Consider the following 16,407-nt stretch of genomic DNA (forward strand, 5'->3'; position numbering starts at 1 on the left):
GAGACACCCTCTGATTCAGGTGCATCCAGCTCATTGTGGGTATGTGGTGCTTTAACACAGTGCAGCGATCAGCTAGGGCAGCTGAGTCACAGCAGATAACCTGCGAAGGCTATAGGTCAACTTCGATGTCCTGTCACATATAACAACACTGTTAATCTCCAATCCCCAAAATTATAAATTGACAGTTGGCAAAAGCTTCTTTTGTGTGTACAAAGTTGTCTTAGATGTAGTAGAGAGGGAAGCTATCAGCTAGGTGATCTTGCAACATAAAAAAACCCCCAACTTTTTGCATGGAGACACACAATTAAGGCTTTGCGTATAATTATTTCTTCTCTTATTAATTCTGAGAATGAGATGAACCTTCTGGATCTGTTTCAGCTCGGACAGTGTAGAGGTGACTTGTCCAACTGGTGGCGGAGCATGTTTGCCATGGAAGTCAAATTGGGAAGGGTATCCTGTAAAGACAGAAAGGTGTATATTGAGCAGCACAGGGGGGGTGTGCAAAGATCTGTTCCTTCCAGGTGGCCTTGGTATGCTGTCTGGAATAAAGCATCTCCAGGGACAGAGTAAGATATTTACTGTATCTGTGTTGCTTTCAGGCTATTGAAAACAAAGTTGTAACAGAGAATGTGTAGTCCTAGTCACTGAAATGCTTTTCTCTGGCTAGTCCTGTCTGTAAGATTTTTTTTTGAGGTGTTCGTCTGAAAGCTGAACTGTTGGTTTTCTTGTGTACACCTAAAAAAATTTATCAGTTTGTGTTTCAGAAGCATTTCAACCTTTTGTGTTATGATAAATGAGACTTCAGAGGTCTGAGAAGCCTGCATTTGAAGTGGTTCACATGGTTCTGGAGCAGAGATGAAGATTTCACTGAAATTCCCGTTTCTCCTATTGAATTGATCTCTTGACTCAATTTCATTCCACAAAAGCCAGTCAGCTATTGCACAGTCCTGGTTATTTAAATAAATTTTCCCCAAAAGGAATACAGAGGTGCTTTATCTAGAGACTAAATAGGGAGGAAGGGGGTAATAGTGGTTTTTGGCATCTGAACCATGTCATGGTTTGCCTGCAGGCAAGCTATTTATCTTCAGCTCAGTCCTTCTGTAAGTAAATATATTCTGTACTTGTTAAGTGTTGTCATGTTTAAGGCTGGTAGAGCTGCTGAGATCTGCAGCTAGAAGCATGTTTTCTGGTGAATCACTGCAATGTAACTGTTGAGCTATTTTTACTTTTCTTTCAATGCTCCATTGGACTCAAAAATGAAGAAAGCCAACTTAGATTTCTAGGATAAGTTTAAAAAACAGTAGTGGCCATAATGGCTTTCACTGCTGTCTGAATCTTGACAGCACTATGCTGAAGCATTGCAGTTTATGGTCTTAGATTTGTGTCTGGTTTTCATCTCTGCGTTATTCTAACTTTGAAAATAATCATATGATTGCATAAGACTCATAAGGAATTAAGTTTTTAGGACAAAGTTATTTTCTGTACCATGTTAGCATATTTTTTTAAATGAAATACCCCACTGAAATCAGTGTTGTTCGTGGTTTTGTTTTGGTTAGAATGAACTTTATGTATTGTACCTTCTGACTGGGCAGCGCTGCTGAAGTGTACGTGTAATGCACCGCATAATGATTGTGCTTCCTGATTTGCAAAGTCTCAAAATTGGTAGGTTACAATTCTGTTGTGATTAACCTTCGCTCATAAATACAGCGCTAAAATGCACTCTTGCTGAAGTTGCTGGCAGCAAGTCTTATCTTAAAAGGTGCCCAATATGACAACACCTGTTAAAAGTCTGTGGGGAACTCAATACCAAGCCTGTGATGGCAGTTTTCATGCTTGTTGTTTTTAAGAGTGTTCTTGGTATGATATCGCTGTGTGTTCTAACTCTTCTGTAGCCCCGTATTCAAGAGGCATCCAGAATTTGGCAAGTAAGACCTTTATTTCAAGCTATATTTAAAGGCTGAAATCTGTGTTTCTTGGGCCTAGTGATAAGTACTCTTCACAGTTGTTTGTTTGGTTTTTTTTTTTCCAATCAAGTTAAGTTCACTACATCTATATATATTAATTTTAACTTCAGATTCTTAATGCTTTAATTTTGGCCTCCTAAACACTGCAGAAAATAAAATAATTTGAAGTTAATTTAGGGGTTATTTTTTTTTGTTTTTACCACAAAGTTTGCATAGACCATAGGGTTAAAAATGCTTCATTAAATGTAAAGGCCCTGGAATCTACAAACCCAAATATTGGATTGTTCATGTCAGTGAATACCTTCAGACTGTATTTAATGATCATAAGAACACCTGTGCAGTTTTGGTTTTCAGCTTTTGTGCTACTGTATGTTGTGAAGATGACTGAAACGGGTGTGCAAACCAAGGGAAGGGTGAAGGGAAATGTTCTGATTTTTGGTTTCTATTTTATTTTTAGTTTGCATGAAACTCTGCATGAAAGTAGAACGTTGTTTCCAGTTAAAGAAAGCAAACTGAACCGCCTTGAAGCGTTCTGCTGCAATGAATGTTATTTCCAGTTCTTTCCTGGAAAGTTGCTATAAGTAAGGTGTATGCTAAACAAGCAGTGTTTAAGACTTTAACCTTACCATGATAAAGTGACCTTCAACACTTCTTTTTAAGAGGAAAGGACGATGTACAGATGTGTATGGAATCTCTTTCTGTGGTCGACAGCATGCCTTTGTTGGTAATCAGAGCATAAATGGCTATCCTAATTACTTGTCTATTTCTGCCTTCTTAGTCTGGACATGCCAGTCATTTGAAAAATATACACGTATCAAGGTTCTTTTACTTCTGCAGAACATTGCAGTTAGATCGGCGGGCAGCATTCGCATAATAGTAATGCCTTTGCTCTTCTGTGCACTCTGGAATTTACTTAGCACCAGTGAGGATTAGACTCTTCAAGGGCACTGAGTAGTTCTTGAGAAGCAGATTTTATCATCAGCTTGCTGATCCTGGTCCATCTTCAGAACGACATGGAAGTCTAAGGTTTTGGCTTGCTGTGAGCCACAGATAGCAAACACTGAAAGTGTCGACTGATGATTGAAATATCTATGCAAATTTGAAATGTGCACACGGCTTGAAATGCAGACCAATTCTAGTAAAATGGTATGGTTTTGCTCCCTTCTTAATGGGCATTTAACTAGCATGTGAGAGCTAGCTAACAGCTGTGAGCCATGCATGGGAAAGTAATTTGACCTTTAAGTGGTTTAGTTTTCTAGATACTAATGATTCTGGGTGAGTGCTTGAAGTTTTGTTTGGTTTTGTTTTTTTCAGTAATACTACTCAGTTCCTCACATTGGCTAGAATGTTCTTCCTTACTAATCTTGTTTTGTAATTGATGGTATGTTTGGGCAATGTAGTATTTTCTTCTTATGGTGAAAAGGGGGTTGTCCAATTCTGAGTTAGATATCTGAGTGTTTTAAAATGCTGGTTTTCTAGCAAGCAATGCACTCACATGTACGTGTAATGTAATTCAGCCATTTCGAATTTGTATGACATGCTGCTTTCATCAAAACTTAGTTGTGGCTTTTTTCTTCTTTCTCTCTAGCTTCTGTTTTGCTTGAAAGGTTCTCTGTGACTCATGGGGATTTTTGATTATGTACCATGTCTTAGTTTGATTGTAAAAATTGCTTTTGTACTCGGTGTGTGTGTGTAATCTAATTTCTGTGGTAGCATGCTGTGATTCCTTGTATGTGAGAATTAATTTTGATGTGAAGAAAACAGCTACAGGTCACAGGATAGCTAAGTCTTAAAGTATATTTGTAACAACAGTTGAGCTGAAGGAAGATGTGGTCATGTTGCGTGCATCACTTCTAAAGCTTTGGGTATGATCAGCTAAAGATTTTTGTGATGAAGGCAGTGTATTTCATATCAATACGTTGGTAAAACATTTCTATTTTGAAGACAATAGGACACAAATTTTTGAAAACTTAAGTAAAATACCTTTTTTGTTTGTTTGTTTTTTCCCAGCATGTCTACAAATAATATCTTCTGTTTGTTCCTCTGATTTTTTTGGTTCATTGTGTTTTGACTGTCCTTGTCAATATTTTGTAGTGTTATATGTCAATGATAGCAACATGGAGAGCTTAGTAACTGTTCCATGGTTGAATAATTGCAAGATGCCCCCCCCCCCCCCCCCCCCCATCCCAAGAGCTGGAAGATTAGGAAGGGGAATGGTAGCAGGTCAATGAATTGCTGCTGCAGTGTTCCCATTGGATTGTACTTGGATCTCTCTTGTGGCATCTTCCAACTACTCAAGGCCTGGTAATTTTGAACTGTTTAATCTGTAAGTATTAATACCAAAAAAAGGGGGGTTTTAGGTCAGCAGCCTTCTGGAGTTTACATATTGCCACTATTGGAGAGGGCAGATGAGCAGAAGCTGAAAAATTTGACAAGCATTTAAGCACCTAAACTTTGATTGCATGTGGCTGACAGCATCTCATGCTTCTCAGATAAATCGTCAAGGATCCATTCTGTATTTCCCCTACTTCCTCCTACTCTTGCCTTTGTTGTAATTAATGGATTTAGGAATTAAATAAATTGTGTTTTTAAACCTTTACTAATTAAGAGAAATATGCTGATTTTATGAATATAACTTCATAAGAATATTCTGGGCTTTTTGAGTTTTAAAATCTTCAAATCTGAGCCATAGCCTGCCGATAGTCCCCTACTCCACCTTTATTTGAATCGGAAGTGATTGTGTTGCCACATTTTTATCTCGGCAAAGGAAATACCAGATGTTACCCCTTTTGTATTGGCTAACTGCTGATACTGTATTCTTTTGGCTTTCCCCCAACATTTGCATTTAGAATCCATTGTACTTGTGGTGAACAATTACCTGTTAGGTTGTCCACTATTACTTTTCTGCCATTCACCTGACTGTAGTTTCCAGCCTCATTCCTGCCCACCCGGTTTAGTAAACCCTTGAAAGATACTGCAACTATTGGTGTTCTCCCTTACACTTCGCAAATTATTAGGCATATGCCTTGATTCTCTTAAAAGCTAATAATGTCTTCTTAACTTTATTGATCTTTGGAAAAGACTTGGCCTTTTGCAGCACCAAGGGTGTGTGGAGATGCTGATAAGTCCGTTAATGCAAGGATTCTGATTCTCTGGTTTTGGGGAGCTGCAAAACTGTATCCTGCGTTACATCCCTCAGGAAGAAAATTGGAATAATGAATATATGGTCATATTTCCATCTTCTTGTGGTTAGTGATGTAGTAACTAGTTTCACATATGTGATTTTTCTCCTGGACAATCTCCCCAGTGGTGACCTCTTGAGGGTAGGGATTTTTTGTGGTGTTTCATCATTCCTCATACTTCTTTTTAAGGGTTTTTGCAGTTCCTAGCTCAGGAAGTTGAAAGTACTTTCTCTTGCTGGCTCTTAATAATGCTATGCTCAAGTGTGTGCATCTATCCCAGCTTTAAAGAACTACTAGCTGCTGTATCTGGCAAAGATACGTGGTTTCAGTTAGCATTTGCTTAGCATGCAACAACAGTTTTACAGATCCCAAGAGAATCCCTGCTATTTTAGGGGCTATGTTGGACTTAATGCATTTATGAAGCTTTTGATTTGGGGGCGGGGTTTTTTGTACTTCGAGATAGGTGCTCATACAAAGACTGTTACTGATATGATTTGCCTGTTTTCTGGTGAAAGAGATGCTTCAGAATTTAGTTTAAAATGAATGTTGCAAATGACTTAAGGCAGGTCTGATGTTCTTGAACCTGTCAAGTTATACCAGAGTCTTCCCATGGCTGAGTGCCACTGGGCCTGTGCTATATACTGAGAAGAGAACAGGAAGGGGACTGCTAACGGGGCCACAAATGGTGACGAGTCCCTTCGTCCGCTGCTTCATTGTGATGATCTTGCTAACATGCAGCACCATCCCAGGACATCCTGTAAAATTGGTCTCAGCAGCCTTATTGCTGAGTAATCTGAATTTTGGAACAGGTTTCCTTGCAGTACATAACCTCGCTGATGATTTTGTAACATATCCTCATGTAAGTGCCGCACTTGAACTGTTCATGATTGCAGACTGGAAGGTTAGCTACTCTTATCTTAGTGAAATGGGGGCATTTCTGGAGATGTAGTAAGATGCAGTTAGTTACTGTAAAATACAGGCATTGTTATGTCTTGCATTTTGTTTACTAGTTTGCATATCGGTGTGCTTTATTTTATTGATTCTTTTGATTTTCCTGTTTAGTGTGGCTGCTTTGCATGTTTTATCAACAAAGGTGTTGATGTAATCAATCTCAACACTTTAACAGTGTTAGTTTCTTAAAAATTCTGCACTGACATACTAGTGACAGAAAAGGGAAAAATAGATCAAAGTTCAGAGGTACCTGTCAGACACCATTCTGTATTTTTGCCAACAATGATGGCATTCTTCATCCTCTTTGTTATAAATCTCCTTAACCCTTTATGACTTTTCTTTGTGAATATCAAGCATAGAGATCTGTGCTATGGGTAAGATGATCAGTGGTGGTTCACTCAAGATGAGCTTTTCTCCCTGTCCTCCTCCTAGAATCATAGAATCATTTCGGTTGGAAAAGACCTTCAAGATCGAGTCCAACCATTAACCATGCCCCCTAAACCATGCCCTGGAGTTACCCTGTCCACTTGCTTTTTGAATATCTCCAGGGATGGTGACTCAACCACTTCCCTGGGCAGCCCATTCCAATGTTTGACAACCCTCTCAGTAAAAAAATTTTTCCTAATATCTAACCTAAATCTCCCTTGCCTCAACTTGAGGCCATTTCCTCTTGTCCTATCTCCAGCCACCTGACAGAAGAGACCAACACCCACCTCACTACAACCCCCTTTCAGGTAGTTGTAGAGAGTGATAAGGTCTCCCCTCAGCCACCTCTTTTCTAGACTGAACAGCCCCAGATCCCTCAGCCACTCCTCATAAGACTTGTGCTCAAGGGCCCTCACCAACTTGGTTGCCCTCCTCTGGACACGCTCCAGCAGCTCAATGTCTTTCCTGTAGTGAGGGGCCCAAAACTGAACACAGTACTCGAGGTGCGGCCTCACCAGTGCTGAGTACAGGGGAACAATCACCTCCCTGCTCCTGCTGGCCACACTATTTCTGATACAGGCCAGGATGGCATTGGCCTTCTTGGCCACCTGCGCACACTGCTGGCTCATATTCAGCCGGCTGTCAGCCAGCATGCCCAGGTCTTTCTCTGCCGGGCAGCTTTCCAGCCACTCTTCCCCAAGCCTGTAGTGTTGTATGGGGTTGTTGTCACCGAAGTGCAGGACCTGGCACTTGGCCTTGTTGAACTTCATACGATTGGCCTCAGCCCATCGATCCAGCCTGTCCAGATCTCTCTGTAGAGCCTCCCTAACCTCAAGCAGATCGACCCTGCCTCCCAACTGGTGTCGTCTGCAAACTTGCTGAGGGTGCACTCAATCCCCTCATCCAAATCATCAATAAAGATATTGAACAGAACAGGGCCCAACACTGAGCCCTGGGGAACACCACTTGTGACTCGCCGCCAACTGGATTTCACCCCATTCACCACAACCCTCTGGGCTCGTCCATCCAGCCAGTTTTTCACCCAGCGAAGAGTACACTTGTCCAAGCCATGAGACGCCAGCTTCTCAAGGAGTATGCCATGAGAGACAGTGTCAAGGGCCTTGCTGAAGTCTAGGAAAATAACATCCACAGCCTTTCCCTCATCCACTAGGCGGGTCATCTGGTCATAGAAGGAGATCAGGTTGGTCAAGCAGGACCTCCCTTTCATAAACCCATGCTGACTGGGCCTGATCCCCTTCTTATCCTGGACTTGCCATGTGAGTGCTCTCAAGACAAACCGTTCCATAATCTTCCCCGGTACCGAGGTCAGGCTGACAGGCCTGTAGTTCCCCGGATCCTCCCTCCGACCCTTCTTGTAAATGGGAGTCACATTGGCAAGCCTCCAGTCCTCTGGGACCTCCCCTGTTGACCAGGATCACTGATAGATGATAGAGAGTGGCTTGGCAAGGACCTCTGCCAGTTCCCTCAGTACTCTTGGATGGATCCCATCAGGTCCCATAGATTTGTGTGTGTCCAGATGGCGTAGTAGGTCCCTAACTAATTCCTCCTGGATTAAGGGGGGTATGTTCTGCTCTTCATCCTTACCTTCCAGCTCATGGGGTGGAGTACCCTGAGGATGACTGGACTCACTATTAAAGACTGAGGCAAAGAAGGCATTAAGTACCTCAGCCTTTTCTTCATCACTGGTGGCTACATTCCCTTCTGTATCCATTAAAGGACAGATATTCTCCTTGGGATTCTTTTTACTGTTAACATATTTGTAAAACCATTTTTTGTTGTCCCTTACAATAGTGGCCAGATTTATTTCTAGCTGAGCTTTTGCCTTTCTAATTTTCTCTCTGTATGATCTAACAAGATCCCTGTACTCCTCCCAAGTTGCCCACCCTTTCCTCCAGAGATGATAAACTCTCCTTTTTTTCTTGACTCCTAGCAAAAGCTCCCCATTCAGCCAGGCTGGTCGTTTTCCTCGGCGGTTTGACTTGCGGCACATGGGAATAGCCTGGTCCTGAGCCATTTAGATTTCCTTCTCAAAGAATGTCCATCCCTCCTGGACCCCTTTGCCCTTCAGGACCATCTCCCAAGGGACTCTCTCAACCAGTGCCTCGAAGAGGCCAAAGTTAGCCCTCCGGAAGTCCATAGCGGTGGTTTTGCTGACCACCTTCCTTGCCTCACCAAGAATTGAAAATTCTATCATTTCATGGTTGCTAAGCCCAAGATGGCCTCTGACCATCACACCTCCCACCAATCCTTCCCTGTTCATAAACAATAGACCTAGCAAGGCTCCTCCCCTGGTTGGCTCACCCACAGCTGTGTCAAGAAGTTATCTTCCACACACTCCACAAGTCTCCTAGATTGTTTACTCACTGCTGTGTTGTATTTCCAGCAGATGTTGGAAAGTTGAAGTCCCCCACAAGGACAAGGGCACACGATTCTGAGACTACTGCCAGCCGCTTGTAGAACGATTCATCCGTCTCTTCAACCTGGTCGGGCGGTCTATAACAGACTCTCAGCACAATATCTGCCTTATTGGCTTTCCCTCTCATCCTCACCCATAAGCACTCCACCTTGTCATCAGAATCGTGTAGCTCTGTACAGTCAAAACATTCCCTAACATAGAGAGCCACCCCACCACCTCTTCTACCTTGCCTATCCCTTCTGCAGAGCTTGTAGCCATCCCTTGCAGCACTCCAGTCGTGGGAATCGTCCCACCATGTGTCCTAACATGTTTCCTAACAGTATTCCGTATTTTTCAAAGTTGTTGCTCCAAGACGTCGGTGACGATATGCTTTAGTCCCTAATCTTTTTTATATACATTTGGCTGGTTGGGTGTCCTGAGCTGTGCTGGGACAGTCTTTTTCTAAACAAATCTTCATTATGTGAACTTCTTGAGCTTTTAATTTAGTTGTATGGCCATTATTTTGTAGGCTAAAATTATCTATGTAGTAATCTGATCCTAGAATTTTTGTGGAGTTCCCCAGTCTGATAGTATGCTTATCCACTTCTTTGGTTTAGATTTTTTCTTCAGGTTTTGAGCTAAATAACTGTAAACACTTACTGATGCATCTTTGGGGGTGGGGGTGTAGGTACAGCTCTTGCATTATCAAGAGACTCAAAGCATAATTGCTGAAACAAAGGAAACTTTCAAGTCTTTTTAAATAGTTAAAACAATTCTTCTGTCCTGAAGATCTCAAAGCTGTTAGAATCTTAAGAGGTTGGCATGCTTTTACTGTTGGAAATCACTTTAGTAGAGGAGCTGGAAAAATGGAAAAACTGCGTGTTTGGTATAAAAGCATTAGAAAAAAATAAACATCTGAACTGTTGAGAAATCCTGGCTAAACATCTAGAAGTAAAATCTGCTGGGGTGTTGAAGCTGCCTTTGACAGCAGCCTCTCATATAGTTAGGACGAGATTTTCAGTGTTGCATTTCATGTACCTTTCAGTCATATGCAGTAAGCAATGAAGAAATGGAACAAGTGGGTTGTGTTGTGGTTCTTTTCTTGCTATTGTTGATGACACTAGCCTGAACGCATTAATGAAAGCCAACTGTAAAATGATGAGACCTAATAACTAAAATTTTCCAATGTGATGGCTGTAAACTGTTAATCCAGTAACCATGCATAATGTTTCTTTTCTTTTAACTTGTCAGTTTCTCGTTCCAGTTTTGATGTAGTGTGTTTCTTTTCCTTCTGCATTCTGACTTGCAGGTGGTTGGTTTGAGGTCAGAATGCTGTTTAAAACCCTGACTCTGTGCATTTTAATATAAATATCCTTTCAACTAGATATAGGTATTTAATAACCATTTACGGCTTTATAACATAACCAAATGGTAAGAATGAACAATATAAATAACTGTTGAACTGTGTAACTACTTAAATATATGTAAATATTTTATGGTCATACTGTTAAAAGATACTAAGAATGACCTTTTAGGGAATAACACATACAAATGCAAACCAAAAGCAAGTAACTTAAAATTATTTGTCATTACTGAATCTGGTGATTTTTCCACTGTCTGATTTAGATGATTCCCTCCTTTCAAACATGGAGGCAATCATTATTTGGATTGTGGTTGACCCTAGGAGTCTAACTTCTGGATCCAAGCCCCTTGTGCTTGTCTGTATAGAACAGGATGATGAGGGGGGGTTTGTCCAAAATAGTTTTAAGTTGTAAGATCTAAGACACAAGCCCATGCAGGTTGATGAGGAGACAATAAAGCAACATAGCTCAGGAGGAGAGCTGGTGGCCTTAACACATGCTGAAAAAGTCTGCTTTTACTATTCTTATTTTTGTGTAATCTTGTATGCAGTTAACCAATTTGACTTTAAGACAGAAATGCAATACTATTACTAATGTGTCCTTAGGAGTAACCTGTTTTGTCTAGTGCTACTTACCAGGGCTGGCATCACTGCAAGCTGTACTGGCATTACTTTGGGAGAAATGCTTTTCACAGCAGGTATTTCTGGCAGTGACATCAGATAACTTTGTATCTTTAAATGCCTGCCAGTAAGTGAGCTGTGTGTCAGTTTGACTGTCGGTCATCTGAACAAGTTCTTTCGCAGCTTGGGCTTCTTGAGTATTATGGCAGTTTGATACGACTTGTACTCGGGAGGTGAGGGTAATCAGGATTGCACCCTTCACGATCAGAAAGGCCATGGACTGCTCCAGCACAGCCTCCTGAGCTCAGCATGGAAACTAGGTAGATTATAGCAGGGTCTTTTCCCTGTCCTTCTACCTCATGGGTGAAATACAGCTGTTCTCTGGTTAGCTGCTGTGCAAAATGGAACCACAATGACTCTGGAGGAATCAATGTCACCTTGGCATTTGGTCAGTGTTTTTAGTGGCACAGTTCCTTAATTATGAATGTTGCTTAGTATGAATAACTCGCTATGCTTTTCCTAGCAAGTAGGAAACTGAATTTGCAAGAATACTGTTTTCTTGAGCTTATAATGAGTACTCGAGAGTATATACATATACCCATGCAGTGTGCTCGCCTGTCCAGTGCCCAAGCATGCTGATGGGGTCAGCAAGTGGGGAAAATGCCTTATTAAGCTGATCTGTTTTCAGCCTCTGACAGCGATATGGTTTTAGTGGGAATGGTAGATACTACGATTTCCAGCAATGTCTTTAAGATTTCTCAAGTGGGAAGTGCCCCTGGCGTTGAATCTCACTGTAGTTTGAGTTTTCTTTAATATAAATTGGTCAGTCTTATTAGTCAGCTTAAAAAAAAATCTGTTCTCTTTCACATGGGGTGTTCTTTGTTTTGTGTTTAGAACACGTTTCAAATTAATCATGAATTTGGGCGTTACATTTTCTTGTGAGTATTGAGAAAAAAAAAAAAATAATGAACTGCTCTTTTCACAGCCAGCATAGAGGAATTATTTGTTCATCTTGCAAGGGCAGGGCTTTGGCTCAGTCCTGGAGTAGGTGGGCTGTTGATTGAGCTTGTGGGGTTGTTAAAGCCCGTCACTAGACAGTTGCTTGTTTTTTCTGGGATTTCCAAAATGAGGATTTGGCAAAAATGAACCTGTTAAATCTGGTATGGATAACAAGTCTCTTGAGGCAAGATAACCTGCTAATCAATGTTGACATGTATATGAAATGCCGTTATCATCTGTTGGATTTTTCTAAAGCTGTTTAACTCTTGCTTTATATTCCAGTAAGCTTAAATGTCTGAACAAGGTGCCTGTATCTTGTGGGGGGAACACTGCTTCTTTGTGTACTGTGTTGTCAAGAGTGGACTGGTAATCCACAGCAAGTCAGTGCCTTGATCTGACTTCAGTGGATGATGTTGAAGAGGTTTGATATAAATTCTTACTGAGAGTAAATTCAGCTTAATGTGTTATGATTTGAAAACATTTTTTTCATTATATACCTCCTGTGCGTGCACAATACCTTCAGTCTGAAAAAAATTCTGCTACTATATTTTCTTCTTTGGTAATACTATTCATAAAGCTTTGAAAATGTATGCTTTCTGGAAGCCAATAACTTTTTAAAATATTATTGCAGTACCTGCTCTGGTCATCACTGCCACAACTGCTAAAATGGAAGTGGTTTCAGCAGAAGTCAACAGCTTGCTCCCTGAGGAAATAATGGACACTGGTATAACTCTGGTGGAAGACGACAGCATTGAGGCAGTTATTGTGTCGTCGCCAATGGGAGATTCTATTCCCATGGAAACAGAACTGGAAGAAATAGTGAACATAAGTTCCACCAGCGACTCTTCAGCTACGACTACAGCTGCAGTCACCACAGAATCGGTTACTGCACCCAGCAATCACTCAGGCGACACAACAGTGAACACCACAACCCCAAAAACTGATGTGAATGCAGTAGTAAAGCCTACCTTTCCAAGTGGCCTCCATAAAATTGGTGCTCAGACCCCTGTCACTATATCAGCCAATCAAATTATTCTGAACAAGACCGCTGATATTAAAATAGGCAATCAGAGTATTAAACCAGATGGGCAAAAGCTAATTGTAACAACTTTGGGCAAGTCTGGCCAACCTATTGTTTTAGCATTACCCCATGGCCAGCTCCCGCAGGCACAGAAGGCCACATCCCAAGCCCAAGGTGGAGACTCCAAGGTACAAGGCCAGCAGATCAAAGTTGTTATTGGAGGTCGGTCAGAAGTGAAACCTGTTGTTGGTGTCTCAGCTTTGACCCAAGGAAGTCAGCTGATAAACACTGCAGCCCAGTCTTCTGTTTTGCAGACCCAGCAATTAAAAACAGTACAGGTAAAGTGAGTTATGTTAATGAAACATCTTAAAAACAATTTTGTTGCTGCAGCTGTTGTCCATTTCCTTCACTGATTGACACACAGTTGCTTTCAGCCTTTGCATTTATTCCTTCTATTAAAAAATACAATGCTGCTCTTAGCCCATGCTTTCATCTGTGGATGCATTTACCATTTTATGCCCTTTACCTCTAGCTACTGTCTAGAAACTTAGGATTTGCCTCAGAGAAAGTGAGCTATTAAAATTCAGGAAATTTTAAGGTAATTTTCCCATTATTTTCATTTTATAAAAATAAATTCTACGTGCTTTCAGGAAGACTGAATAGAACTCTATGCCTGTTGTTCTTTATTCAAAGTGTATGCTGCTTTACTCCTTTATGAAAGAGTAGCTTCTGCTTATTATGTTTAGTTTGTTTAGATAAACTCTCTGAAAAAACTTTCCAGCATTTGAAAAAGAACAGAAAGGTATATCTTGTCTGCCTCAAATCTACCTAAGCTTGTTAATAGATACTGATAGACAGATATATGAGGCTAAGCGATAAGAGATTCATGGTCTACCCTATCATGAATGACAGGGGAGGTAATCCATGTCTTGAGTCCCTGGCTTAGAAAATGAAGTCATGCATTTACCCCATCATCCTCAGGCCAGAACCAAGCCTCTTAACCTTTCAGTGAGTGGAAAAGGAAGCTGTGAATGCCTCTCTGCCTCCCAAGGGTCTTGTGTAACTTCTCTCTTATGTCTTTGTGAATCAGGTATTTCAGATGCAAGGCAGCACAGCAGTTTGACTTGGTGCTGAAAAGTGAATTAGTAAAAGATTAGATGACAAAGAACTCTCTTCAGTTCTCCTTACATCCTCACTTTCATGGGGAGTTTGCAGGTCATTAGAAAAACTCAATTATTCTTGCTGTAATTGTGACATTTGAAATCTCAGCACTTGAGAAAAGTCATAATTGATAGAATTGAGCAAAATGTTCCTTGGAATCTGGCTCCCTCTCTGATTACAATTTTAGAAGTATGAGGCTGTGGGGTGTAAATGTGGCAGGGCCTTGGGCTTCGTCTATATCCAGAGGTTTATTACTGTCCCTTGGCAGCTTGTCCTGATTTAGTTGAAACCACTGCCCTGGATGTGTGGACAAAACTACTGGGCAAGTGCATCTGCTTTCAGCCTCTGGCTCCTGCCTGTGTACAGGCTTAAAAACAGTGATGTGCCTGCTGGTGTACTACTTTAGTCCGAGTGCACTAAGCAGGAGTTTGGCCTTGCAGATGACTCTCAACCAGGTGTCCAGACCCATCACCATTGCTGTCACTAAGCTAGTTTAACTTGAACCTGTCTTGATGTGGTAACTGGCTCTGCGTTTCAGCAGTTAAATCTATGTGTCCATAGCATTGTTGCTACCATGGCAAGACAACTGCTAAGCCATCATTGTGGCTTCATCTCATCGTGGAAAAGTGACCTCATGCACTCCTTAACCTCAGAGCAAACTCCCATTCCTAGCTCAGTTTCTTCATCTTCTCTGAAGTGTACTGTTTGCCTCTTCTATTTCTGGAGTCCCTGATTTTTCATATTATGCTAAATATAAATTACATAGGGCATGGCTACATGGACAAGCTCCCATGAAGTCATCTAGGGAGTGGATTTCTAGTATGTTAGCTCCTTTGTGGTAGCTGGCTATGTGGGTATTCAATCCAGCAGTAAATGTGAGTATGCATGTGCCTTTTTCTGTATGAATAGAACACTGTCTGACAGCTGAAAACAAAGTTCAGCAGTAGAAACTTGCTAGTTCATCTTACTTAGTGGAGAGTGCTTAGGAAGACACAAATTGACCCTTTAAATAAAGATGCTTGCAGATAAATCTCTTTAGGGGGAGATAAATCTCTGTAGGGGGGAGAAGGTTGGTGTGTGTTTCTAAATATAATAATTTTCTTACAGAAGAGCTTGTTGCACCAAGAAATATTTTTGCAGTGTAATTCAAAGTAACTTGCAGGGAGCATGCTTAGCTTACATAGGCAGAGAAATAATGTTAAGCTTCTTGTGATGAGTACAGGCAATGGCAGAGGGCTCCAGAGAACTTGCTCTTTCTGAAGCATCAAAGGGGCGGTCTGTCATCTTGGTTATTCCCTCTGGCTTCTCCAGTCTCTACTGAAATGAGTAGTTAGTTTCCCACTGATGCCTAGAAGGCTCTTAGAGGTGGCTGGGGTTATCAGCTCCAGTGGCAAAAACCTCAGAAAAGCTTGCTTGGCAGCAAGAGCAGGAGTGCACTGCCTGCACTTGGGGGCTAAGGGCTGTTCCTCACCTATAACCAACCACATTTGACTTTTGCCATGTTTCCTAAGCCCTGAGGAGATTCACTCGTTTGTAAGACCTCCTTCTTCGTAGACAAACAGTTCACCCAAAAAGCAGGGGGGAATTTATCTGAAGAGGATATTGCAAGTTGAGTCTGAGGGAAACAGGGCTACTTGTGTTGACCAACTATCGTTTTGGGAGTTTTACATTTTTTTTCTGAAATACTTCATGTTAATGGGTAGCTAGTATTTTACACGTACTCATGTAAGTCATTTAAGCACATTTATTTACTGTTACTGGGAAACGACTGCTGTTGTCCAGAGCTGGCTGTTCCTGCTGGATGTTGATCATGTTATGAGCCAGACTTTGCCCTCGCTTCAGAGAGTAAAAGCAATAGCAGTTGAGTTGCCTTAAGGTATTATTGTAAGGTAAGATTAATTTCAGCAGAAAGGAAATCTCAAATCAAGCAGGTGAAATGTGGGGAATTTATCAGAAATTAAAATGTGTGCAAATTTGCAAAAAATTTACTGATAAAATGTCTGCTCATCTGTCAGCTGTGTATGTGCTAAGAGAACTGAATCCTTGAAATGTTAAAACGGCTTTGAGTTAAATTTGTAAACTGGGATGTGAATGAAGCTTCCTTCTTCAAACAAGCCTTTATGTTTCAAGGCTTTAGTTAATATATCTCCAAAAGGAGTGGGTTTTTTTCTTCTCTGTTTCATTTTAAGCCTTGACTATTGTATGCCACCTGTAAAGCAGCTAATGTGGCCTGAGTACAGCATATTTGGGCAAATGACCTTCACCTCTCAATGGTCTGAGGTGGATGTTTCCTCGGAGGAACGCTT

The 16,407-nt window shown here is 41.2% G+C and overlaps 1 protein-coding gene across 5 annotated transcripts in view; it reads left to right on the forward strand.

The window, feature by feature from the left end:
- The window catches only part of LIN54 (lin-54 DREAM MuvB core complex component), a 43,563-nt gene that overhangs the window by 6,666 nt on the left and 20,490 nt on the right, over positions 1-16,407 (forward strand). For 4 of the 5 annotated variants that reach the window (XM_052773422.1, XM_052773429.1, XR_008232898.1 and 1 more), the window contains one exon: positions 12,551-13,278. In XM_052773422.1, coding sequence (XP_052629382.1) covers positions 12,586-13,278 — 693 coding nt within the window. In that variant the 5' untranslated portion in view covers positions 12,551-12,585. Of the gene's footprint in view, positions 1-2,528; positions 2,551-12,550; positions 13,279-16,407 lie in introns of those variants that run through there. The other variant, XM_052773438.1, reaches the window with a different exon arrangement.

The sequence above is a fragment of the Harpia harpyja genome, chromosome 2 (genome assembly GCF_026419915.1).
Source record: "Harpia harpyja isolate bHarHar1 chromosome 2, bHarHar1 primary haplotype, whole genome shotgun sequence".
Taxonomy (NCBI): Eukaryota; Metazoa; Chordata; class Aves; order Accipitriformes; family Accipitridae; genus Harpia; species Harpia harpyja.